This window comes from Oncorhynchus mykiss, chromosome 7, assembly GCF_057628025.1.
Source record: "Oncorhynchus mykiss isolate SJ-2025 chromosome 7, ASM5762802v1, whole genome shotgun sequence".
Taxonomy (NCBI): domain Eukaryota; kingdom Metazoa; phylum Chordata; class Actinopteri; order Salmoniformes; family Salmonidae; genus Oncorhynchus; species Oncorhynchus mykiss.
In genome coordinates, this window is record NC_143028.1 from 81,329,062 (window position 1) to 81,356,491 (window position 27,430).

Consider the following 27,430-nt stretch of genomic DNA (forward strand, 5'->3'; position numbering starts at 1 on the left):
TCCTATAGGTTAACTCCAACCCTGTTCCTGAAGAGCTACCCTCCTATAGGGTAACTCCAGCCCTGTTCCTGGAGAGCTACCCTCCTATAGGTTAACTCCAACCCTGTTCCTGGAGAGCTACCCTCATGTAGGTTAACTCCAACCCTGTTCCTGGAGAGATACCCTCCTATAGGTTTTAACTCCAACCCTGTTCCTGAAGAGCTACCCTCCTACAGGTTAACTCCAACCCTGTTCCTGGAGAGCTACCCTCCTGTAGGTTTTAACTCCAACCCTGTTCCTGGAGAGATTCCCTCCTGTAGGTTTTAACTCCAACCCTGTTCCTGGAGAGATACCCTCCTGTAGGTTTTAACTCCAACCCTGTTCCTGAAGAGCTACCCTCCTGTAGGTTAACTCCAACCCTGTTCCTGGAGAGCTACCCTCCTGTAGGTTTTAACTCCAACCCTGTTCCTGGAGAGATTCCCTCCTGTAGGTTTTAACTCCAACCCTGTTCCTGGAGAGATACCCTCCTGTAGGTTTTAACTCCAACCCTGTTCCTGAAGAGCTACCCTCCTGTAGGTTTTAGCCTTGGCTAACAGGTTTGGAGATAACAGAGTTGGACAGTGCACCTTGTAGTTCTGGTTAGACTGGAAGTTGGACAGCCATGTTGTACTAGTGTGTGTGTACCTTGTAGTTCTGGTTAGACTCGAAGTTGGACAGCGGCGTGTTACAGGCGGTAGAGAAGGGCATGACCTTCACCCCGCGGTACACCAGACCTTTATCATACAGCTGCCTGAACACCCACCTGGGGGGAGGGGGAGGGGAGATGGGGGGGGGGGGGGGGCGGTGAGACGGGGAGGGGACGGGGAAGAGGGAGGGGACGGGGGTGAGACGGGGGGGGGGGGGGGGGGGGGGGTGAGACGGGGAGGGGAGACGGGGGGGGGTGAGACGGGGGGGGGGGGCGGGGGGAAGAGACGGGGAAGAGGGAGGGGACGGGGGTGAGACGGGGGGGGGGGGGGGTGAGACGGGGAGGGGAGACGGGGGGGGGGGGGGTGAGACGGGGAGGGGAGACGGGGGGGGGATGAGACGGGGGGGGGACGGGGAGGGGAGACGGGGGGTGAGACGGGGAGGGGAGACGGGGGGGGTGAGACGGGGAGGGGAGACGGGGGGGGTGGGTGAGACGGGGAGGGGAGACGGGGGGGGGGGGTGAGACGGGGAGGGGAGACGGGGGGGGGGGGGGGGGGGGGGGGTGAGACGGGGAGGGGAGACGGGGGGGGGTGGGACGGGGAAGAGGGAGGGGACGGGGGTGAGACGTGGGGGGTGAGACGGGGGTGAGACAGAGGACAGAGAGGAATAACAGTTAAAAACACTTGAAATGTTGTGAGGAGTAAAACACAGTAAAACACTGTTTCATTATTGAGCCAATATTTCACCCAAAACGTCACCGAGACATTCATAATATAGAGTGTCTTCAACAAAACAGTTATCGTACCCCTCGACTTTCGCCACATTCTTGTTATGTTACAGCCTGAATTTAAAAATGAATTAACATTTTAATTGTGTCACAGGTCCTACACACAACATACCCATAATATTAATTATGGTTTTCAAAATGTTTACAAATCAATAAGTATTCAACCCCTTTGTTATGGAAAACCTAAATAAGTTCAGGAGTAAAAATGTGCTTAACGAGTCACATAAATAAGCCGCATGGATTCACTCTGTGTGTAATAACAGTGTTTAATATGATTATTTTGAATGGCTCATCTCTATACTCCACAATTATCTGTGAAGGTCCCTCAGTCGAGCAGAGAACCCTAACCCTAACCCTAACCCTCAGTCGAGCAGAGAACCCTAACCCTAACCCTAACCCTCAGTCGAGCAGAGAACCCTAACCCTAACCCTAACCCTAACCCTCAGTCGAGCAGAGAACCCTAACCCTAACCCTCAGTCGAGCAGAGAACCCTAACCCTAACCCTAACCCTCAGTCGAGCAGAGAACCCTAACCCTAACCCTAACCCTCAGTCGAGCAGAGAACCCTAACCCTAACCCTAACCCTCAGTCGAGCAGAGAACCCTAACCCTAACCCTCAGTCGAGCAGAGAACCCTAACCCTAACCCTAACCCTCAGTCGAGCAGAGAACCCTAACCCTAACCCTAACCCTAACCCTAACCCGAAGGAAACGGCCCCAAGGAAACGGCCCGAAGGAAACGGCCCCAAGGAAACGGCCCCAAGGAAACGGCCCCAAGGAAACGGCCCCAAGGAAACGGCCCCAAGGAAACGGCCCCAAGGAAACGGCCCCAAGGAAACGGCCCCAAGGAAACGGCCCCAAGGAAACGGCCCCAAGGAAACGGCCCCAAGGAAACGGCCCCAAGGAAACGGCCCCAAGGAAACGGCCCCAAGGAAACGGCCCCAAGGAAACGGCCCCAAGGAAACGGCCCCAAGGAAACGGCCCCAAGGAAACGGCCCCAAGGAAACGGCCCCAAGGAAATCAATGCGCCCCTCCAAACTCGGGTCGGGTTGAAAGGGCTCGCGGGCCATAGTTTGTCCACACGTAGAGCGTGGCGCTTACAACGCCAGGACAGTGGGTTTGATTACGTACATGACTAAGTCACTGTGGATAAAAAAATCGTCTAGTAAATGGCATATATTATATTCCATTCTCTAACAACAGGATTCAGACAACTCACCAGACAGTCTCCATGAACCAGGGGTACAGAGTCTTGTAGTCGTTCTTGAAGTCAATCCACCGTCCCATCCTGGTTACAGAGTTCTGGTGGACAAACACACAACATTTTTAGAATAAATCCAGTTGGTTTCTGACTCCTGATAAATACAGCCCCTTGGACTGTCATGACTCCTGATAAATACAGCCCCTTGGACAGACTGTCATGATAGTGACTCCTGATAAATAAGGCCCCTTGGACAGACTGTCATGACTCCTGATAAATACGGCCCCTTGGACAGACTGTCATGACAGTGACTCCTGATAAATATGGCCCCTTGGACTGACTGTCATGACTCCTGATAAAAACATCCCCTTGGACTGACTGTCATGACTCCTGATAAAAACATCCCCTTGGACTGTCATGACTCCTGATAAAAACAGCCCCTTGGACAGACTGTAATAACAGAGACAGCCCCTTGGACAGACTGTAATAACAGAGACAGCCCCTTGGACAGACTGTAATAACAGAGACAGCCCCTTGGACAGACTGTAATAACAGAGACAGCCCCTTGGACAGACTGTAATAACAGAGACAGCCCCTTGGACAGACTGTAATAACAGAGACAGCCCCTTGGACAGACTGTAATAACAGAGACAGCACCTTGGACAGACTGTAATAACAGAGACTCCTGATAAAAACAGCCCCTTGGACAGACTGTAATAACAGAGACAGCCCCTTGGACAGACTGTAATAACAGAGACAGCCCCTTGGACAGACTGTAATAACAGAGACAGCCCCTTGGACAGACTGTAATAACAGAGACAGCACCTTGGACAGACTGTAATAACAGAGACTCCTGATAAAAACAGCCCCTTGGACAGCCTGTAATAACAGAGACAGCCCCTTGGACAGACTGTAATAACAGAGACAGCCCCTTGGACTGTCATGACTCCTGATAAAAACAGCACCTTGGACAGACTGTAATAACAGAGTGCACTAAACCGGAGCATAATGTTATCAGCAGTAATCAAAGCTGTATTGGGACTGAAAAACTATTGTGGAATACAGTTATGGAACAGTTACGAGACACTTGAGGAATATCTCAAATGCAAATAATCAGCCCTATGTAATTACATAGTATACCAGCCCTATGTAATTACATAGTGTACCAGCCCTATGTAATTACATAGTGTACCAGCCCTATGTAATTACATAGTGTACCAGCCCTATGTAATTACATAGTGTACCAGCCCTATGTAATGACGTAGTATACCAGCCCTATGTAATGACATAGTATACCAGCCCTATGTAATGACATAGTATACCAGCCCTACATAATTACATAGTATACCAGCCCTATATAATTACATAGTATACCAGCCCTACATAATTACATAGTATACCAGCCCTATATAATTACATAGTGTACCAGCCCTATATAATTACAGTGTAATGACATAGTATACCAGCCCTATGTAATTACATAGTATACCAGCCCTATATAATTACAGTGTAATGACATAGTATACCAGCCCTATATAATTACATATACCAGCCCTATATAATTACAGTGTAATGACATAGTATACCAGCCCTATATAATTACATAGTGTACCAGCCCTATATAATTACATAGTGTACCAGCCCTATATAATGACATAGTATACCAGCCCTATATAATTACATAGTATACCAGCCCTATATAATTACATAGTATACCAGCCCTATGTAATTACATAGTGTACCAGCCCTATATAATTACATAGTATACCAGCCCTATGTAATTACATAGTATACCAGCCCTATGTAATTACATAGTATACCAGCCCTATGTAATTACATAGTATACCAGCCCTATGTAATTACATAGTATACCAGCCCTATGTAATTACATAGTGTACCAGCCCTATATAATTAGTGTACTTACATAGTATACCAGCCCTATGTAATTACATAGTGTACCAGCCCTATATAATTAGTGTACTTACATAGTATACCAGCCCTATGTAATTACATAGTATACCAGCCCTATATAATTAGTGTACTTACATAGTATACCAGCCCTATGTAATTACATAGTATACCAGCCCTATGTAATTACATAGTATACCAGCCCTATATAATTACATAGTATACCAGCCCTATGTAATTACATAGTATACCAGCCCTATGTAATTACATAGTATACCAGCCCTATGTAATTACATAGTGTACCAGCCCTATATAATTAGTGTACTTACATAGTATACCAGCCCTATGTAATTACATAGTGTACCAGCCCTATATAATTAGTGTACTTACATAGTATACCAGCCCTATGTAATTACATAGTATACCAGCCCTATATAATAACATAGTATACCAGCCCTATATAATTACATAGTATACCAGCCCTATATAATTAGTGTACTTACATAGTATACCAGCCCTATGTAATTACATAGTATACCAGCCCTATGTAATTACATAGTGTACCAGCCCTATATAATTACATAGTATACCAGCCCTATATAATTACATAGTATACCAGCCCTATATAATAACATAGTGTACCAGCCCTATATAATTACATAGTATACCAGCCCTATATAATAACATAGTATACCAGCCCTATGTAATTACATAGTATACCAGCCCTATGTAATTACATAGTATACCAGCCCTATATAATTACATAGTATACCAGCCCTATATAATTACATAGTATACCAGCCCTATATAATAACATAGTATACCAGCCCTATATAATAACATAGTGTACCAGCCCTATATAATTACATAGTGTACCAGCCCTATATAATTACATAGTATACCAGCCCTATATAATAACATAGTATACCAGCCCTATGTAATTACATAGTATACCAGCCCTATGTAATTACATAGTATACCAGCCCTATGTAATTACATAGTGTGCCAGCCCTATATAATTAGTGTACTTACATAGTATACCAGCCCTATGTAATAACATAGTATACCAGCCCTATGTAATAACATAGTATACCAGCCCTATATAATAACATAGTATACCAGCCCTATATAATTACACTGTAATTACATAGTGTACCAGCATTATATATAGTATTTGTGTGGTTGTTTGCGCACCTCCCATTCGTTAGCGTATCTCATGACGATCATCCTGCATTGCCGGTTGTACTCAGCAATCCCCAGCTTGGCCACATCGTCCGGTCCCTTGATGTCCAGGGTCTTATCAATCTCATACTCCTGAAATGGTATAGGAACACAGAGGGGGCATTAGGGGGTCTATCAATCTGTAATGGTATAGGAACACAGGGGGGGCATTAGTGGGTCTATCAATCTGTAAATGTATAGGAACACAGGAGGGGCATTACGGGGTTTATCAATCTGTAATGGTATAGGAACACAGAGGGGTCTATCAATCTGTAATGGTATAGGAACACAGAGTGAGCATTATGGGTAAATTGGCTGTTTTACAAATGGTGGGCTACCACATGGGACTTCATAAAAGTGTATTGCGGGCCGGCACTGTATAGCCTAGACTGCTATTCTACGGGGATTAGAAGGCTACAATTTTTTCGGTCTTGCCAAGCGCATCAAATCAGCCACGACCGGGTCTGATCAGCGTTGATTAGTCTATAAACTACACTGCACAAATAAAGGGAACACTAAAATAGCACATCCTAGATCTGAATGAATGAAATATTCTTATTAAATACTTTTTCCTTTACATAGTTGAATGTGCTGACAACAAAATCACACAAAAATTATCAATGGAAATCAAATTTATCAACCCATGGAGGTCTGGATTTGGAGTCACACTCAAAATTAAAGTGGAAAACCAGTCCATAGCATCAATGCCTTCCTCTTGCAGGAACTTCTGACACTCTCCAGCCACATGAGGTCTAGCATTGCCTTGCATTAGGAGGAACCCAGGAGGAACCCACGGCCAACCGCACCAGCATATGGTCTCACAAGGGGTCTGAGGATCTCATCTCGGTACCTAATGGCAGTCAGGCTACCTCTGGCGAGCACATGGAGGGCTGTGCAGCCCCCCAAAGAAATGCCACCCCACACCATGACTGACCCACCGCCAAACCAGTCATGCTGGAGGATGTTGCAGGCAGCAGAACGTTCTCCACGGCATCTCCAGGCTGTCACATGCACTCAGTGTGAACCTGCTTTCATATGTGAAGAGCACAGAGCCCCAGTGGCGAATTTGCCAATCTTGGCAAATGAAAAAACGTCCTGAAAAACGTCCTGCACGGTATTGGGCTGTAAGCACAACCCCCACCTGTGGACGTCGGGCCCTCATACCACCCTCATGGAGTCTGTTTCTGACCGTTTGAGCAGACACATGCACATTTGTGGCCTGCTGGAGGTCATTTTGCAGGGCTCTGGCAGTGCTCCTCCTGCTCCTCCTTGCACAAAGGCGGAGGTAGCGGTCCTGCTGCTGGGTTGTTGCCCTCCTATGGCCTCCTCCACGTCTCCTGATGTACTGGCCTGTCTCCTGGTAGCGCCTCCATGCTCTGGACACTACGCTGACAGACACAGCAAACCTTCTTGCCACAGCTCGCATTGATGTGCCATCCTGGATGAGCTGCACTACCTGAGCCACTTGTGTGGGTTGTAGACTCCGTCTCATGCTACCACTAGAGTGAAAGCACCGCCAGCATTCAAAAGTGACCAAAACATCAGCCAGGAAGCATAGGAACTGAGAAGTGGTCTGTGGTCACCACCTGCAGAACCACTCCTTTATTGGGGGTGTCTTGCTAATTGCCTATAATTTCCACCTGTTGTCTATTTTATTTGCATGTGAACAGCATGTGAAATGTATTGTCAATCAGTGTTGCTTCCTAAGTGGACAGTTTGATTTCACAGAAGTGTGATTGACTTGGAGTTACATTGTGTTGTTTAAGTGATCCCTTTATTTTTTTGAGCATTGTATTATTTACCAGCAAACAACGAAAATGTTAATTGTATAAAACAAAGTCCACAAATCAACAACAAAAAGTTACTAAAATGCCACATCACTCCACACCCCCACTCATCTAACGGTAAGCTGCTCCAGCATCACTCCACACCCCCACTCATCTAGCAGTTAGCTGCTCCAGCATCACTCTGCACCCCCACTCATCCAGCGGTTAGCTGCTCCAGCATCACTCTGCACCCCCACTCATCTAGCGGTTAGCTCCACCAGCATCACTCTACATCCCCCACTCATCTAGCGGTTAGCTCCACCAGCATCACTACACCCGTACTCATCAAGCGGTTAGCTCCACCAGCATCACTCTACACCCCCACTCATCTAGCTGTTAGCTCAACCAGCATCACTCTACACCCCCATTCATCTAGCGGTTAGCTCCACCAGCATCACTCTACACCCCCACTCATCTAGCTGTTAGCTCCACCAGCATCACTCTACACCCCCACTCATCTAGCTGTTAGCTCCACCAGCATCACTCTACACCCCCACTCATCTACCGGTTAGCTGCTCCAGCATCACTCTACACCCCCACTCATCTAGCAGTTAGCTCCTCTAGCGGTTAGCTCCACCAGCATCACTCTACACCCCCACTCATCAAGCGGTTAGCTGCTCCAGCATCACTCTACACCCCCACTCATCTAGCGGTTAGCTCCTCCAGCATCACTCTACACCCCCACTCATCTAGCGGTTAGCTGCTCCAGCATCACTCTGCACCCCCACTCATCTAGCGGTTAGCTCCACCAGCATCACTACACCCCCACTCATCAAGCGGTTAGCTGCTCCAGCATCACTCTACACCCCCACTCATCTAGCGGTAAGCTGCTCCAGCATCACTCTGCACCCCCACTCATCTAGCGGTTAGCTCCACCAGCATCACTACAGCCCTACTCATCAAGCGGTTAGCTCCACCAGCATCACTCTACACCCCCACTCATCTAGCTGTTAGCTCCACCAGCATCACTCTACACCCCCACTCATCTACCGGTTAGCTGCTCCAGCATCACTCTACACCCCCACTCATCTAGCAGTTAGCTCCTCTAGCTGTTAGCTCCACCAGCATCACTCTACACCCCCACTCATCTAGCGGTTAGCTGCTCCAGCATCACTATACACCCCCACTCATCAAGCGGTTAGCTGCTCCAGCATCACTCTACACCCCCACTCATCTAGCGGTTAGCTCCTCTAGCGGTTAGCTCCACCAGCATCACTCTACACCCCCACTCCTCTAGCGGTTAGCTCCACCAGCATCACTCTACACCCCCACTCCTCTAGCGGTTAGCTCATCTAGCGGTTAGCTCATCTAGCGGTTAGCTCATCTAGCGGTTAGCTCCTCCAGCATCAAAGGACAGTTGGAAAGAGGAGATGTAGAAAGTTAAATAGTAATCATGAGTAAACACTCCTAAATATTAGGTCAAGTTTATCTACATGAAAATAAAGTTAACAAAACGTGTAAAAATTTGATATGAATGCAGGGCTATTTCAATGGTTTTGATGGTTATTTTATTTTCATGACAGTCTTCATCTACAACCGTCAGATACGCGGTTATTCAATTACCGGCGACGAGTACAGTATCCCAAAGACATTCTTACCACAGGCAGGCCGTGACAGTCCCAGCCGAACCGGCGGTCCACGTGGAAGCCGCTCTGGTGGGCGAAGCGAGTCACGATGTCTTTGATGGTCCCTGCCAGGATGTGACCGTAGTGGGGGAGACCTGTAGCGAACGGAGGCCCGTCGTAGAACGTGTACCTGGAGAAGAGTTTACACATCATTCATAAAACAGATTCATCTTTTCTTTTGTACACTTACATATCGGGCTTAGTGATGTGTGGTTTCATGCACTCACTGCCCTTACTGTATTCTGCATGTGTAAAAAGTTCACCTATAGACAGACTATGTTAATAAGCTTAATCTTTGACTAGACAATGGTTAGAGGAATTCTGTCTACAATACTCCTTCGATGTGTAAACAGTTTGCTACTGTTTGACAGTCAGGAATGACTCGACTGGTCCAGATGGCATGGTCCTTGTACTTACTTGGGCCTGTTCTTGGACTGTTTGAGACACTCCTGGAAGCAGTCCTTGTCCTTCCACAGCTGCAGGATCCTCTTCTCCTCAGAGGGGAAGTGGATGGATTCAGGAACAGGCTCCACCATGATCACTGAGTGATAGAAACACATCATAGTTAGTTGACTATTGAAGGGAAAGTGAATGGCAACCAATGATGACGTTGGGACAACAACTCAACATTCTATAAATTCAAAACAAACATAACGTTAGCTAACTAGCAAGCAGCAATTATACTTTCAGTAACGTTAGTTGGTTTGATATGCATGTTAGCTAATTCAGTTAACTGGGTTTAAACCTGGCTAGTATCGATGTTGAATAAATCTAGTTATAAATTATGAATAAATGCATGCTAGTAACGACGTATCCTTGCTGTGCACATGTAAGTGGAGTGGTTAGCTTAGCCGGCTAGCTCGCTAAGTGCTTTCGACTACTCCTTGACACTGTACCCTCACGTTTGCATTCATATGGACGCATATTGCATCAACGGCAGGTAAATGTAGTTTAATTGTACAACAGTTCAACATACAAATATTTAAATACCCATTCAGGTAAACTCACATGTCTTTCTTTCTCCGGCTGCCAACTTTGACGAACTGATGACAGGGAACTGATGCAATCAGAGGGAAAGCGGAAGCGGAAATGATGCATCACACCGACAGTAGCTGTGTTCGAATACTCGCACTAACCGCACTATTTGTGACGTGTTTTAGTATTGTAGTGTGGGTATAGTGAATATAGTTAGTTAGGATATAGTGGATATAGTTAGTTAGGATATAGTTTGTTAGGATATAGTGGATATAGTTTGTTAGGATATAGTGGAAATAGTTTGTTAGGATATAGTGGATATACAGTGCCTTGCGAAAGTATTCGGCCCCCTTGAACTTTGCGACCTTTTGCCACATTTCAGGCTTCAAACATAAAGATATAAAACTGTATTTTTTTGTGAAGAATCAACAACAAGTGGGACACAATCATGAAGTGGAACGACATTTATTGGATATTTCAAACCTTTTTAACAAATCAAAAACTGAAAAATTGGGCGTGCAAAATTATTCAGCCCCCTTAAGTTAATACTTTGTAGCGTCACCTTTAGCTGCGATTACAGCTGTAAGTCACTTGGGGTATGTCTCTATCAGTTTTGCACATCGAGAGACTGAAATTTTTTCCCATTCCTCCTTGCAAAACAGCTCGAGCTCAGTGAGGTTGGATGGAGAGCATTTGTGAACAGCAGTTTTCAGTTCTTTCCACAGATTCTCGATTGGATTCAGGTCTGGACTTTGACTTGGCCATTCTAACACCTGGATATGTTTATTTTTGAACCATTCCATTGTAGATTTTGCTTTATGTTTTGGATCATTGTCTTGTTAGAAGACAAATCTCCGTCCCAGTCTCAGGTCTTTTGCAGACTCCATCAGGTTTTCTTCCAGAATGGTCCTGTATTTGGCTCCATCCATCTTCCCATCAATTTTAACCATCTTCCCTGTCCCTGCTGAATAAAAGCAGGCCCAAACCATGATGCTGCCACCACCATGTTTGACAGTGGGGATGGTGTGTTCAGCTGTGTTGCTTTTACGCCAAACATAACGTTTTGCATTGTTTCCAAAAAGTTCAATTTTGGTTTCATCTGACCAGAGCACCTTCTTCCACATGTTTGGTGTGTCTTCCAGGGTCCTTGTGGCAAACTTTAAACAACACTTTTTATGGATATCTTTAAGAAATGGCTTTCTTCTTGCCACTCTTCCATAAAGGCCAGATTTGTGCAATATACGACTGATTGTTGTCCTATGGACAGAGTCTCCCACCTCAGCTGTAGATCTCTGCAGTTCATCCAGAGTGATCATGGGCCTCTTGGCTGCATCTCTGATCAGTCTTCTCCTTGTATGAGCTGAAAGTTTAGAGGGACGGCCAGGTCTTGGTAGATTTGCAGGGGTCTGATACTCCTTCCATTTCAATATTATCGCTTGCACAGTGCTACTTGGGATGTTTAAAGCTTGGGAAATCTTTTTGTATCCAAATCCGTCTTTAAACTTCTTCACAACAGTATCTCGGACCTGCCTGGTGTGTTCCTTGTTCTTCATGATGCTCTCTGCGCTTTTAACGGACCTCTGAGACTATCACAGTGCAGGTGCATTTATACGGAGACTTGATTACACACAGGTGGATTGTATTTATCATCATTAGTCATTTAGGTCAACATTGGATCATTCAGAGATCCTCACTGAACTTCTGGAGAGAGTTTGCTGCACTGAAAGTAAAGGGGCTGAATAATTTTGCACGCCCAATTTTTCAGTTTTTGATTTGTTAAAAAAGTTTGAAATATCTAATAAATGTCGTTCCACTTCATGATTGTGTCCCACTTGTTGTTGATTCTTCACAAAAAAATACAGTTTTATATCTTTATGTTTGAAGTCCTGAAATGTGGCAAAAGGTCGCAAAGTTCAAGGGGGCCGAATACTTTCGCAAGGCACTGTAGTTATTTAGGATATAGTTAGTTAGGATATAGTGGATATAGTTAGTTAGGATATAGTGGATATAGTTAGTTAGGATATAGTGGATATAGTTAGTTAGGATATAGTGGATATAGTTAGTTGATTCGTCCAAGATGGCATAGCAGTTCAGACGTCTTTTGTCCTCGTTTTGTCGTGTCCTGTATATATATATATATATATATTTACAACTTTTTTTCACATTCATTTTTTAATTTTTCCATAAACTCATCTTCAAAACACTCTCCTGCAACCCGCCTCACCAATTTATATTTATAAAAAAGTATGATTTACCTCAGATCTGTAATCCTCCAAGAAGCTAGCCGGAGGCTCCAAGAGGCTAGCCAGAAACTAGCCAGAAGCTAGCCGGGAGCTAGCCAGAAGCTAATCAGAAGCTGGTTCAGAAGCTAGTTAGCTTCTTTACTGGCAAATCGTTAGTATTCAGCTAACCACGGTTTGTGGTCATCGGCTGTCCTTTGGCTCGAGAATCTATCGCCAGTTTTGTACGGCGCAGCGCGGCTCGGAACGGAACATTTCGGACCAATTTTTCTCTCCATGTCCCTGGATTTAGACCGCTGGCCCGGTCAACAGCACTGCACCCCCCACAGCAACTCGTCCAAGCCTTCCCCATTTCTCCTTCTCCCAAATCCATTCAGCTGATGTTCTGAATGAGCTGCTAAAATCTGGACCCCTACAAATCAGCCGGGCTAGACAATCTGGACCCTTTCTTTCTAAAATTATCTGTCGAAATTGTTGCCACCCCTATTACGAGCCTGTTCAACCTCTCTTTTGTGTCGTCTGAGATTCCCAAAGATTGGAAAGCAGCTGCGGTCATCCCCCTCTTCAAAGGGGGGGACACTCTTGACCTAAACTGCTACAGACCTATATCTATCCTACCATGCCTTTCTAAGGTCTTCGAAAGCCAAGTCAACAAACAGATTACCGACCATTTCAAATCTCACCATACCTTCTCTGCTATGCAATCTGGTTTCAGAGCTGGTCATGGGTGCACCTCAGCCACGCTCAAGGTCCTAAATGATATCTTAACCGCCATTGATAAGAAACATTACTGTGCAGCCGTATTCATTGATCTGGCCAAGGCTTTCGACTTTGTCAATCACCACATCCTCATCGGCAGATTCGACAGCCTTGGTTTCTCAAATGATTGCCTCGCCTGGTTCACCAACTACTTCTCTGATAGAGTTCAGTGTGTCAAATCGGAGGGTCTGCTGTCCAGACCTCTGGCAGTCTCTATGGGGGTGCCACAGGGTTCAATTCTTGGACCGACTCTCTTCTCTGTATACATCAATGAGGTCGCTCTTGCTGCTGGTGAGTCTCTGATCCACCTCTACGCAGACGACACCATTCTGTATACTTCTGGCCCTTCTTTGGACACTGTGTTAACAACCCTCCAGGCAAGCTTCAATGCCATACAACTCTCCTTCCGTGGCCTCCAATGGCTCTTAAATACAAGTAAAACTAAATGCATGCTCTTCAACCGATCGCTACCTGCACCTACCCGCCTGTCCAACATCACTACTCTGGACGGCTCTGACTTAGAATACGTGGACAACTACAAATACTTAGATGTCTGGTTAGACTGTAAACTCTCCTTCCAGACCCATATCAAACATCTCCAATCCAAAGTTAAATCTAGAATTGGCTTCCTATTTCGCAACAAAGCATCCTTCACTCATGCTGCCAAACATACCCTTGTAAAACTGACCATCCTACCAATCCTCGACTTTGGCGATGTCATTTACAAAATAGTCTCTAATACCCTACTCAACAAATTGGATGCAGTCTATCACAGTGCAATCCGTTTTGTCACCAAAGCCCCATATACTACCCACCATTGCGACCTGTACGCTCTCGTTGGCTGGCCCTCGCTTCATACTCGTCGCCAAACCCACTGGCTCCATGTCATCTACAAGACCCTGCTAGGGTAAAGTCCCCCCTTATCTCAGCTCGCTGGTCACCATAGCATCTCCCACCTGTAGCACACGCTCCAGCAGGTATATCTCTCTAGACACCCCCAAAACCAATTATTTCTTTGGCCGCCTCTCCTTCCAGTTCTCTGCTGCCAATGACTGGAACGAACTACAAAAATCTGTACATAGCCCACCTATAATTTAGCCCAAACAACTACCTCTTTCCCTACTGTATTTAATTAATTTATTTATTTTGCTCCTTTGCACCCCATTATTTTTATTTCTACTTTGCACATTCTTCCATTGCAAAACTACCATTCCAGTGTTTTACTTGCTATATTGTAGTTACTTTGCCACCATGGCCTTTTTTTGCCTTTACCTCCCTTATCTCACCTCATTTGCTCACATCGTATATAGACTTGTTTATACTTTATTATTGACTGTATGTTTGTTTATCCCATGTGTAACTCTGTGTTGTTGTTTGCGTCAAACTACTTTGCTTTATCTTGGTCCAGGTCGCAATTGTAAATGAGAACTTGTTCTCAACTTGCCTACCTGGTTAAATAAAGGTGAAGTAAAAAATACATTTAAAAAAGTTAGGATATAGTTAGTTAGGATATAGTTAGTGCACTTCAAAATTTTACATAAGATATATCCATGTAATTCTATGATATCCAAATTTGTGGCTATTAATGATATTTGCGTTTTCTATGAAAAAGGAAGGTGAGAATCTGTCTCATTTTTTATTTGAATGGAATTTTGGGAAAACCTTGCAAATGACTCATTTACCATTATGAACACCACCTATGTTTTTGACATGAAAGATATAATATGTTACTATTGCAATGATAACAAGACCATTGAAATGATTGTTACTTTTTCTATTCTTGCTGCCAAACACTTCGCACAAACAAAAATTAGAAAATTCAATACCAAAATTACATATTTTTTTTGATTGAATTTAACTATTTTATTAAAACATTAACCCTAGTGAACAATAACAAGAATAACATTTTCCTAAATCATTACAATAAGACTTTTTCAGAATGATTACAATTGCACTAGAATTGTTTGTTTTCTTATATTTTTTGTTTGTTCCAGTATTTTCTCATTTAAAACCTGCGTTCTGTTTTGTATGATGTAAGAATGTAAATTGTTGATCTGTATTTGAATTTAAAAAATAATAATAATACATTTAAAAAGGTTAGTGTGCTAAAAGTTACCGGATGTCGTACTCAATTCGCCAAAAAAAATCGACAGTATTTCCGAACTTTTGGGGCCCATAATGCAACTCTTCAAGAAATGGGCGTGGCTTCACATCGTTTCCAGATTTGAAGAAAATGGCGGAAAATATCCAGCGGATACAAATTCATTACTTTAACTAATTATGACAAATGTTAAGCAATGTAATGAACTCATAACTTTTCAAATAACTTACCTCACAAGTTATGTTGGCTGACAATTTGTTAGCTACGCTGTCCTTACAAACCACTTGCATTACAGCAGTATGTACCGGTATGATGTTAGTTGGCTACTTGTACATCAAACTTGCCAGTATATTAACTATAGGATATCTAACTAACTACCTAATTTAGCTAAATGGTATAGTCGGGTGCTTTATAAATTCGCTCTGGCTATCTACTCTGATTTCAGAGCACAATTGTCTGAGTGTACCAAAGACAGAATAATGAATTTTAGAGCGCTCAACCCGGTTGAATATTGCCGGTGTCAGTAAACATCTACAACAAAGTGCAATTCAATTAATTGTTGCCAGCAGCACAGTTACAGCCACCAACGCTCTGGGTAACATGAAAACTGCCTAACCAGCTCTGCTAGGGCAAGTGAAATGGTCAGAGTGGTCTCATTTGTGTCTGGAAATAGCTAGCAAGCTAGCCAACGTTAGCTTGGGTGCTTGACTGCCATTGTAAGGTCAGAACGCTCAAATCAACCATCAACCCTACTCCTCATTCGGAACGTCCAAGAGCGAAACCATCTGAATTTACAAATGGACAATCTGACAACGCTCTGAATTTACAAGCTACTGAATTTAAGAAGTACCGGAAGTCGTACAATGTCGTAACTAGTCATTTGTTAAACTAACTAGCTTCGCAAGAGCATCAACTTATGTTAGACAGGCGAAGAGAAAGAACGCTCAACTGAAAGGATACTGTTCATTTACAGTATACTAAAATGAACGAATAGTATGTAGTATATACTCATTAAGTATGCAGTATGTGAGTATGGGTATTCGAACACATCTAGTGTCTCTCCCCACACAAGGCACTTCTGTGGAACAACAAAGATATTGTTGTTAAAAACAAGTTTTTGTTATTTCCTAAGTGGTTTGACAGAAATATTATATTTGTGTTTGATTTATTTGATAAAGAAGGAAATATGCTCACTTTTTTTCTCAAATCACATTTTATTTGTCACATGCGCCAAATACTACAGGTATTACAATGAAATGCTTACTTACGAGCTCTTAACCAACAATGCAGTTTTAAGAAAAATACCTTAAAAAAAAGAAATAAAGTAACAAACAATTAAAGAGTGTCAGTAAAATAACAATAGCGAGACTATATACAGGGGGATACCGGTACAGAGTGAATGTGGAGGCTATATACAGGGGGTACTGGTACAGAGTCAATGTGGAGGCTATATACAGGGGGTACCGGTACAGAGTCAATGTGGAGGCTATATACAGGGGGTACCGGTACAGAGTCAATGTGGAGGCTATATACAGGGGGTACCGGTACAGAGTCAATGTGGAGGCTATATACAGGGGTACCGGTACAGAGTCAATGTGGAGACTATATACAGGGGGTACCGGTACAGAGTCAATGTGGAGGCTATATACAGGGGGTACCGGTACAGAGTCAATGTGGAGGCTATATACAGGGGATACCGGTACAGAGTCAATGTGGAGGCTATATACAGGGGTTCCTGGTACAGAGTCAATGTGTGGGGGCAACGATTAGTCGAGGTAATTGAAGTAATATATACTGTACATGTGGGTAGAGTTATTAAAGTGACTTATAGATAATAACAGAGAGTAGCAGCAGCTGTGGGAGCAAGAGGTACATATAGGGACAAACATAATACTGTAGAGCAAAGGTGTACATTAGACCACAAACAGAAAGCGGACGGGAAATCAAAGATTAAACAGACATACAGTGTAATGGCCGAAGCCATACGTGCCTTAAAGTGCATAAGGGTTTAGGGCAAAGAGGAGGAGGTGACACTTAAATACATGATCTATTATGGAAAGAGCAGGACACCATTATAAAGATTAGATAGAGAGGAACAAACATAAGTGCTTAGGGTAAAGGACATAAGTGCTTAGGGTAAAGGACATAAGTGCTTAGGTTAAAGGACATAAGTGCTTAGGGTAAAGGACATAAGTGCTTAGGGTAAAGGACATAAGTGCTTAGGTTAAAGGCCATAAGTGCTTAGGGTAAGATAGACATACATTAATTTTAGGACACGAGAGGGTCCTGCCACCATTGTAATCTAATCAAGAGCGGATACAGGCGTTATTGGGCATGAACAAGCAGGAAGTCTGGACTGAAAGATAATGGTGGCCGATGACCTGAGGGAAGTAACTCCATTAACATATGGAATGGACTCATATACTGTGTGTGTATAAATACAGAGCCAGTGGTCTGGGAAAGTGTGTGTTCCGCGGACCATCTAGGCTTCTGATGTGTTTGTATTAAAAGCCTATATTGAATTCACAAGTTCTTGTAAGTGTTATATTTTGTAACGGGGGGGGGGGGGGGGGGGATGCAAATAGTCTGGGTAGCCATTTGATTAGATGTTCAGTAGTGTTATGGCTTGGGGGTAGAAGCTGTTTAGAAGCCTCTTGGACCAAGACTTGGTGCTAGGGTACCGCGTGGTAGCAGAGAAAACAGTCTATGACTAGGGTGGCTGGAGACTTTGACAATCTTTTGGGCCTTCCACTGACACCGCCTGGTATAGAGGTCCTGGATGGCAGGAAGCTTGGCCTCAGTGATGTACTGGGCCGTATGCACTACCCTCTGTTAGTGCCTTGTGGTTGGAGGCAGAGCAGTTGCCATACCAGGCTGTGATGCAACCAATCAGGATGCTCTCGATGGTGCAGCTGTAGAACCTTTTGAGGATCTGAAGACCCATGCCAAATCTTTTCAGTCTCCTGACGGGGAATGGGTTTTGTCGTGCCCTCTTCACGACTGTCTTGGTGTGCTTGGAACATGTTAGATGTCTGTGATGTGGACACCAAGGAACTTGAAGCTCTCAACCTGCTCCACTACAGCCCCATCGATGAGAATGGGGGCGTGCTCGGTCCTCCTTTTCCTGAAGTCCACAATCATCTTCTAAGTCTTGATCACGTTGAAGGGGAGGTTGTTGTCCTGGCACCACACACTGTCTCGTCGTTGTTGGTGATCAGGACTCCCACTGTTGTGTCATCGGCAAACTTAATGATGGGGTTGGAGTCGTGCCTGGCCGTGCAGTCATGAGTGAACAGGGAGTACAGGAGGAGCCCCCGTGTTAAGGATCAGCGTGGCGGATGTGTTGTTACCTACCCTTACCACCTTAGGGCAGCCCATCAGGAAGTCCAGGATCCAGTTGCAGAGGGAGGTGTTTAGTTCCAGGGTCCTTAGCCTAGTGATGAGCCTTGAGGGCACTATGGTGGTGAACGCTGAGCTGTCGTCAATGAATAGCATTTTCACATTCCTTGTGTTTTATGTTGTTTACTTTGTAGTGTTTTATGTTGTTTACTATGTATTGTTTTATGTTGTTTACTATGTAGTGTTTTATGTTCTTTCTTTGTAGTGTTTTATAAATCCAGAGAATGAGAGAGCTTTCTTGCCCCCTTTATTAATCCTACGGTTCTGACTTGGTGTACAGGGAGAACACTCACTGTAAAAACAGCCCATGTTCTGAATTCTGTCGCTGTACATTTCAAAAGTGCTGAACAAATAGTTATGACTACGTCCATCCTACCTTGGTCATTGTCTTAATCTGGCTGTCCAATCCTCTTCCTGGAGATCTACTGTCCTGTGGGTTTTCAGTCCAATCCTCTTCCTGGAGATCTACTGTCCTGTAGGTTTTCAGTCCAATCCTCTTCCTGGAGATCTACTGTCCTGTAGGTTATCAGTCCAACCCTCTTCCTGGAGATCTACTGTCCTGTAGGTTATCAGTCCAACCCTCTTCCTGGAGATCTACTGTCCTGTAGGTTTTCAGTCCAACCCTCTTCCTGGAGATCTACTGTCCAACCCTCTTCCTGGAGATCTACTGTCCTGTGGGTTTTCAGTCCAACCCTCTTCCTGGAGATCTACTGTCCAACCCTCTTCCTGGAGATCTACTGTCCTGTGGGTTTTCAGTCCAACCCTCTTCCTGGAGATCGACCGTTCTGTAGGTTTTCAGTCCAACCCTCTTTCCTGAGATCTACTGTCCTGTAGGTTATCAGTCCAACCCTCTTCCTGGATATCTACTGTCCTGTGGGTTTTCAGTCCAACCCTCTTCCTGGAGATCTACTGTCCTGTAGGTTATCAGTGCAACCCTCTTCTTGGAGATCTACTGTCCTGTAGGTTATCAGTCCAACCCTCTTCCTGGAGATCTACTGTCCTGTAGGTTTTCAGTCCAACCCTCTTCCTGGAGATCTACTGTCCTGTAGGTTATCAGTCCAATCCTCTTCCTGGAGATCTACTGTCCTGTAGGTTATCAGTCCAACCCTCTTCCTGGAGATCTACTGTCCTGTAGGTTATCAGTCCAACCCTCTTCCTGGAGATCTACTGTCCTGTAGGTTATCAGTCCAACCCTCTTCCTGGAGATCTACTGTCCTGTAGGTTATCAGTCTAATCCTCTTCCTGGAGATCTACTGTCCTGTAGGTTATCAGTCCAACCCTCTTCCTGGAGATCTACCGTCCTGTAGGTTATCAGTCCAACCCTCTTCCTGGAGATCTACTGTCCTGTAGGTTATCAGTCCAACCCTCTTCCTGGAGATCTACCGTCCTGTAGGTTATCAGTCCAACCCTCTTCCTGGAGATCTACCGTCCTGTAGGTTATCAGTCCAACCCACTTCCTGGAGATCTACTGTCCTGTAGGTTATCACTCCAACCCTCTTCCTGGAGATCTACTGTCCTGTAGGTTTTCAGTCCAACCCTCTTCCTGGAGATCTACTGTCCTGTAGGTTATCAGTCCAACCCTCTTCCTGGAGATCTACTGTCCTGTAGGTTATCAGTCCAACCCTCTTCCTGGAGATCTACTGTCCTGTAGGTTATCAGTCCAACCCTCTTCCTGGAGATCTACTGTCCTGTAGGTTATCAGTCTAATCCTCTTCCTGGAGATCTACTGTCCTGTAGGTTATCAGTCCAACCCTCTTCCTGGAGATCTACCGTCCTGTAGGTTATCAGTCCAACCCTCTTCCTGGAGATCTACTGTCCTGTAGGTTATCAGTCCAACCCTCTTCCTGGAGATCTACCGTCCTGTAGGTTATCAGTCCAACCCTCTTCCTGGAGATCTACCGTCCTGTAGGTTATCAGTCCAACCCACTTCCTGGAGATCTACTGTCCTGTAGGTTATCACTCCAACCCTCTTCCTGGAGATCTACTGTCCTGTAGGTTCAGTCCAACCCTCTTCCTGGAGATCTACTGTCCTGTAGGTTATCAGTCCAACCCTCTTCCTGGAGATCTACTGTCCTGTAGGTTATCAGTCCAACCCTCTTCCTGGAGATCTACTGTCCTGTAGGTTATCTGTCCAACCCTCTTCCTGGAGATCGACCGTTCTGTAGGTTTTCAGTCCAACCCTCTTCCTGGAGATCTACTGTCCTGTAGGTTATCAGTCCAACCCTCTTCCTGGAGATCTACTGTCCTGTAGGTTATCAGTCCAACCCTCTTCCTGGAGATCTACTGTCCTGTGGGTTTTCAGTCCAACCCTCTTCCTGGAGATCGACCGTTCTGTGGGTTTTCAGTCCAACCCTAATTTAACACACCCGATTGATTCTACATATTAGCAGCTCAACAAGACCTTAACTAGCTGAATCAAATATGCTAAATTAGTTGGACTGAAAACCTACAGGACAGCAGATGCCCAGGAAGAAGGTGCAGCAGCTCTGCCTTATGCCGTAGTTTGTACATATTAACTGTCAGTAGACACCACATTTGTTTAAGCAAGTCAGCCATGTTTAAAAAAAAATTATAAAGTCAGTAAATGAGGCTGAATAAACAGTTTCGCTGCCAGACAAGGCTCAGCTGATAGCCAGGTGTAGCAGTGGTAAGGTGTTGGGACAGCTTTATGTAGGCCCTAACAGTTCGTTGGCACCGTTTGTTCCTGTTACAGTGCAATTCATGTATTGTTTAGTGCCGTTCGTTTGTTGTTGTCCCAACAAGATTTACACGCTAAATATCGCCACTGAATACACCACATACACACACAAGGAAAGTGTGTTGCTAGCACCATCCAAATTAGATTTTGGCACGTCACAACACAAACAGGGATGGATAGCTAGCGTTTAAATTAAACCTGGACGGTGCTAAAGAGACACATGTATTCATTGGTATTTTAATGACCACGGAGTGACAACAGTGGTACTATACAGAGAAAAGATGTTTGTCTAGGAACCGAGAAGTCCTGTCATTTTTTTCCCTGTATAGTACTGTAACACTGTTCTCGCTGTCATAACATATTTAGGCCTCGACATTGTAAACATTCCCTCTAGTCATTTTAGCCAATAGCCAGGGCCTGGCGGCCAGTCTGAGACAGCAGCTGTTGATGGTACCCAGTTTAGTCTGTCAGAAGACACCAGTCCTGTTGATGGTACCCAGTTTAGCCTCAACACAATAGACACCAGTCCTGTTGATGGTACCCAGTTTAGCCTCAACACAATAGACACCAGTCCTGTTGATGGTACCGTTTAGTCTGTCAGAAGACACCAGTCCTGTTGATGGTACCCTGTTTAGTCTTAACACAGAATAGACCCCACTCCTGTGACAAGACTCATAATCCACAGCTCATCCCCGTGACCATCCTAGCTAGCTTCTAGCCCCATGACCCTCCTAGCTAGCGTCTAGCCCCATGACCCTCCTAGCTGGCTTCTAGCCCCATGACCCTCCTAGCTAGCGTCTAGCCCCATGACCCTCCTAGCTAGCGTCTAGCCCCATGACCCTCCTAGCTAGCGTCTAGCCCCATGACCCTCCTAGCTAGCGTCTAGCCCCATGACCCCCGTTATCCTTCTGCAAATAGCCCCTTTTTTTTATTTTTTTATTTTTTTACAATCAATTAAAACATTTTGGGTTCTGATGGGGGTACGACAGTTGAACTACTCTGACATTTAAGTTATATTCTTCAAGAATCAATGGCTATATATATATCATGAATGTAAGGTCCAAAAACAGATGTACCAATCACAGAATGACCCTTTAAAAGACTAGTGCCAATGTATAGCTCTGGTCAACTCCATTTCCAAGCTGAAGGCTGCCATAGTGTTGTTGGAAATGAAAGCCATGTTGAGGTAGGAGAGCTAGGCTATTATATGAAATATAACACGAACAGTCAACCCAGTAATATTAAAAGGGATAGATCAGTAAATGAAGTTACAATGTATTTTTTTAGACAAAGCATAGCTTTATTGTGATGGTAACAAAGTCAATGGACCGTGGAGATGCAGAGGAGCCACCCAGTCTAAGGGGCGGCGGCATCAGCGATCTTCTTGGCTGCCGCGTTGGCGGTCTTCTGACCCTTCTTGTTGTGCTTCTTGGCAAAACGCAAGTTCTTCATGAACTTAGGGTCAACCTGGGGAGGGGGAGAGTGATAAAGAGAGGGAGGGAGAGCGGTAGAAAGGGAGGGAGAGAGGTAGAGAGAGAGAGTAAGTTGCAGACAAACTCTTCACATATAGACAATACTGAAAGTTAATTCAATAAGGTATAAATATAAATCTGAAGCGTAAGAAAACAGGAAGTAAGGATTGGTACAGCGCGCATGAGGACCATCACATCCTCATGTGTAAACATGTGACCAGGATCCCTTGAAAGAGACACCGCAGCAGAAAGGTTGAGTGCCAGTTGATATGGGGTTTCTTCCCCATATCCTCCTTCACTAAGCATCCCACCCACATTTAATATTTTTGTTGTTGTAATTTTACCTTTATTTAACTAGGCAAGTCAGTTAAGAACAAATTCTTATTTTCAATGACGGTCTAGGAACAGTGGCTACCCTGCCGCCTCTACACTCTAACCACTAGGCTACCCTGTCGCCTCTACACTCTAACCACTAGGCTACCCTGCCGCCCCTACACTCTAACCACTAGGCTACCCTGTCACCTCTACACTCTAACCACTAGTCTACCCTGCCACCTCTACACTCTAACCACTAGTCTACCCTGCCACCTCTACACTCTAACCACTAGTCTACCCTGCCACCTCTACACTCTAACCACTAGGCTACCCTGCCACCACGTCATCCCGCCATTCAAAAAACTAAAGCTTAACAGACAAACAGGTCACGTTAGATGAATTTCAGACTAAGTGGACGAGCATGAATTGTTTTAACATAAAATGTCACAAAGCTTGTTAACCCCCCCAATTCTAAGGAGTCAATGTGAATTAGTTTGGAGCTGTATGACCAATCAAATCCATCTAGATTGCGTGGGGGGGCGGGGACTGGGACCGAGGCATCGAACCTGGTACACAATAATCCCACCAACTCAAAATCTGAATTCCGAGAGGTCTTGGAACACACACCACCCGAACCTCCCAGTAGAAGGCTGCATTCCCGCGAGTGGGAGCGGATCAATTTTAGATGAATTAATGAATGTATACATGCTAATCTTCCTCCTAAAAGGGTAGGTTATATCCTGCATGCTAATCTTCCTCCTAAAAGGGTAGGTTATATCCTACCTGCTAATCTTCCTCCTAAAAGGGTAGGTTATATCCTACCTGCTAATCTTCCTCCTAAAAGGGTAGGTTATATCCTGCATGCTAATCTTCCTCCTAAAAGGGTAGGTTATATCCTACATGCTAATCTTCCTCCTAAAAGGGTAGGTTATATCCTGCATGCTAATCTTCCTCCTAAAAGGGTAGGTTATATCCTACCTGCTAATCTTCCTCCTAAAAGGGTAGGTTATATCCTACATGCCAATCTTCCTCCTAAAAGGGTAGGTTATATCCTACATGCTAATCTTCCTCCTAAAAGGGTAGGTTATATCCTACATGCTAATCTTCCTCCTAAAAGGGTAGGTTATATCCTACCTGCTAATCTTCCTCCTAAAAGGGTAGGTTATATCCTACATGCTAATCTTCCTCCTAAAAGGGTAGGTTATATCCTACATGCTAATCTTCCTCCTAAAAGGGTAGGTTATATCCTACATGCTAATCTTCCTCCTAAAAGGGTAGGTTATATCCTACATGCTAATCTTCCTCCTAAAAGGGTAGGTTATATCCTACATGCTAATCCTCTTAAAAAGGAAAGTATCTCCAACTAGCCGAGAGGTTAAAAAATATATAAAAACTGCAACAAGTAGTGTTGGTGCCCCGTTTCATGAGCTGAAATAAAAAATGTTCCATCCATCCACCTGAGATGTGGCATATCATGAAGCCGATTAAACAGGATCATTACACAGGTGCACCTTGTGCCGGGGGACAATAAAAGGTCACAACAATGTCACAGATATCTAAAGTGTTGAGGAAGTGTGCAATTCGCATGCTGACTGCAGGAATGTCAACCAGAGCTGTTGCCAGATCATTTAATGTTAATTTCTCTACCATAAGCCACCTCAAACGTCATTTTAAGAGAATTTAGCAGGACGTCCAACCGGTCTCACAACCAGAGAGGTTATACCCATCTGCAGTTAGCCTATTGTGCTAAAGATGGGATCATTAAACTAGTTAGCATCCTATTAGCACAATTGCTGCGCATTTCGATATTGCCTATTGGCAACAAAATAGCTACGACAACGGCTGGCAAACGAGCTGCGTCACCTCCGTCTAAATAAAAATAAACCTGTGGCTGCGGTTCGTGACCAGTTCTTGCGGGAGTCGTACAGAAAGCCGGCGACACGGTATGATGACAAGATGTAGGTGCTGCCGGTAATGAATAGACCAGCCCAGCGGAGACTTCCTTCCTCCCAGTCTGATCATTTCCCCAAATCGAGTACATTTAATACAGTATAAACCAGAACGATACGTCCATACATAAGGATGTATTTAGACTGGCTAATTCTGATCTTTTATACATTTACCTTTATTTAACTAGGCAAGTCAGTTAAATCGTTGGCAGATGAGATCAGCACTTTTGCCAATAACTGAGCAAAATATCAGAATTGTGCTGTCTGTGTAAATGAAGCCATGAGTAGCAGTAGCTCCTGCAAGTAAGTCTAAAAGTTGTGCAATGCATGGTTTAGCCCCCCAGTCATGGCCCAAGGAGCTCTGGGAAGATGTAGGAATATACAGAACGCCGTCCTCACCAGCCCGAGGGCCGGGGGGACAAAAGCTTGCTCTACGACGCCGTGGAACGGGACTGTACGTCACAGCACCGAAGTGCTACGCTCCCATACGCCACAAGGACAGAGCCACGCGAGAGCAACCTCACAGGATGTCCACATCGGAATTAGGGCACCTTTTATTTTGTTACATTAAATATTATTCAAAGTCAAAGGCACCCACATCTGATTTACATAAACCACCGGGTGTGAATGACAATGCCCTTGATCTAACTTAGGCAACTTTAACAACTGCATAACAAAATCATAACGGTCGATAGGCCAGCAGATCAATAAATACCCCTTTCATGGACTCGTAACGGTCTGGTCTGGGCTTCTTGATCCCATTCCTGTGGGCCTTACGGGCTGTGGGCAGACAGGAGAAAGAGACTTGTCAACACGTTTATGGAAACAATGACCTCAAAATGAAAACAGGATTCAGGCTACTCTTGCAGAGCTCTAGTCAATTTATTTTTGAAAACGGACACGAAACAACCGGGTAGGCTGTTAATCCTGTATTGACAACTACCTAGTTAGCTAGGCACTATCACTTATATCTAGCTAACTAGCTTAACTTCCTAACCATTCATTTCTACTCACACTGGTTGTGGGTGGTGTGATTCTTTGACTTTGCCATTTCTGTTCTGTGGATCTGTTAACGGAAGAGAACAGAAATTAGTTTAATTTCAGAACTGACCAAAAAACAAAACACGCAGGAACTCATGTTTGCACACTAACTATTTATAAGAGGACGACTGACTAGCTAGAAACAAGCCGTAGGGTGTTTTCAACGAGGTAAACATTGACATTATCACCGTATACGTGCTGAAAGCCAATATTATCCAAAACATTTAACACATTTTCAATTTGGTGAGTTTGTTGGAGGGTTTTCCTAGCAAGAATATCTCGCGGGTAGAAAGGGACAGCCGACCTAGTTCTATAGTTTTAATCATCCAAGCGGGAACAAATTTAGCAAATATAAAGATGCCTGTGTGGTTCGTGATATTTTCCACTATAAACACACATTCATGGCTGATATGAATCTTAAAAAACACAGGAGGATTGATGTAGATTAACATGTTAGAGTCAGGAGTGAAATTCATTACCTGCCACACGTAAGAGACGGAAACCGGAAGAGAAAGAACTGAACCGAACGAACCCAAATATGAACCATCGAATCAGGAGCGGCGACCGGAAACGATAAGACGTTGAATGGGGGACACTGCCGCCTAGTGCAGTGGACAAGACATTACACCATCAACATTTCCAGACAGCAGGTGTCACTGTCAGTCCATGATTTTCTACAACCATGAACAACAAAGGTAAGGATAATACTACCGTGTGTTTAATGTGCATGAACGACAGGATACATTCATGTGAGGAATGACTTATTCTCGTTATCTGCCAGACCTGACCTCAAAATGTGACATTCAGAGTTTTTTAAATAATTGTTATAAAACACATTTAAACAAGGCAGTCCTGCATAACTAGCTAGCCAGGCATCATCACAAGGTTGCTAATGCTAACTATTGACCTCACAATGTGACACGCAGGGTTTTCAAATATAATTGTTGTAAAGTTGTGTGCATAGTAATGTTGAATAAGGATGATGACCAGATGGGCAGGCATACAGACAGAGACTATAAATATGAGAGACAAGACCCCAGTTGGCCCCTGCTCTCTGTGTGTTGTGGTATGGTTACTCAGTGGTTCAGTTGATCCCTGCTCTCTGTGTGTTGTGGTATGGTTACTCAGTGGTTCAGTTGATCCCTGCTCTCTGTGTGTTGTGGTATGGTTACTCAGTGGTTCAGTGGTTCAGTTGGCCCCTGCTCTCTGTGTGTTGTGGTATGGTTACTCAGTGGTTCAGTTGATCCCTGCTC

General features: G+C 44.4%; 2 protein-coding genes and 1 non-coding gene across 4 annotated transcripts in view; all 3 read right to left on the minus strand.

Moving 5' to 3' along the window:
- iars1 (isoleucyl-tRNA synthetase 1) overlaps nucleotides 1-10,376 on the minus strand; it is a 132,088-nt gene extending 121,712 nt beyond the window's left edge. Inside the window, exons 1-6 of one of the 2 annotated variants that reach the window (XM_090242083.1) lie at nucleotides 10,237-10,376; nucleotides 9,646-9,769; nucleotides 9,202-9,358; nucleotides 5,751-5,870; nucleotides 2,667-2,749; nucleotides 664-781 (exon numbers count right to left, since the gene is read on the minus strand). In XM_090242083.1, the coding sequence (XP_090098209.1) occupies nucleotides 664-781; nucleotides 2,667-2,749; nucleotides 5,751-5,870; nucleotides 9,202-9,358; nucleotides 9,646-9,764 (597 nt within the window). In that variant the 5' untranslated portion in view covers nucleotides 9,765-9,769; nucleotides 10,237-10,376. Of the gene's footprint in view, nucleotides 1-605; nucleotides 782-2,666; nucleotides 2,750-5,750; nucleotides 5,871-9,201; nucleotides 9,359-9,645; nucleotides 9,770-10,236 lie in introns of both variants that reach the window. The other variant, XM_090242084.1, reaches the window with a different exon arrangement.
- Nucleotides 10,377-22,685: 12,309 nt separating this feature from the next.
- rpl29 (ribosomal protein L29) lies at nucleotides 22,686-26,694 on the minus strand (the record flags this gene model as incomplete). Its single annotated transcript, NM_001160646.1, is given in 4 exon segments — nucleotides 22,686-22,867; nucleotides 25,852-25,916; nucleotides 26,151-26,202; nucleotides 26,657-26,694. Coding segments are annotated over 3 exon segments (213 nt in total). The 3' UTR covers nucleotides 22,686-22,756.
- LOC118948745 (small nucleolar RNA SNORA73 family) lies at nucleotides 25,451-25,676 on the minus strand. Its single transcript, XR_005042215.2, has one exon. It is a non-coding gene; the product is annotated as a small nucleolar RNA SNORA73 family (small nucleolar RNA).
- Nucleotides 26,695-27,430: the final 736 nt, after the last annotated feature.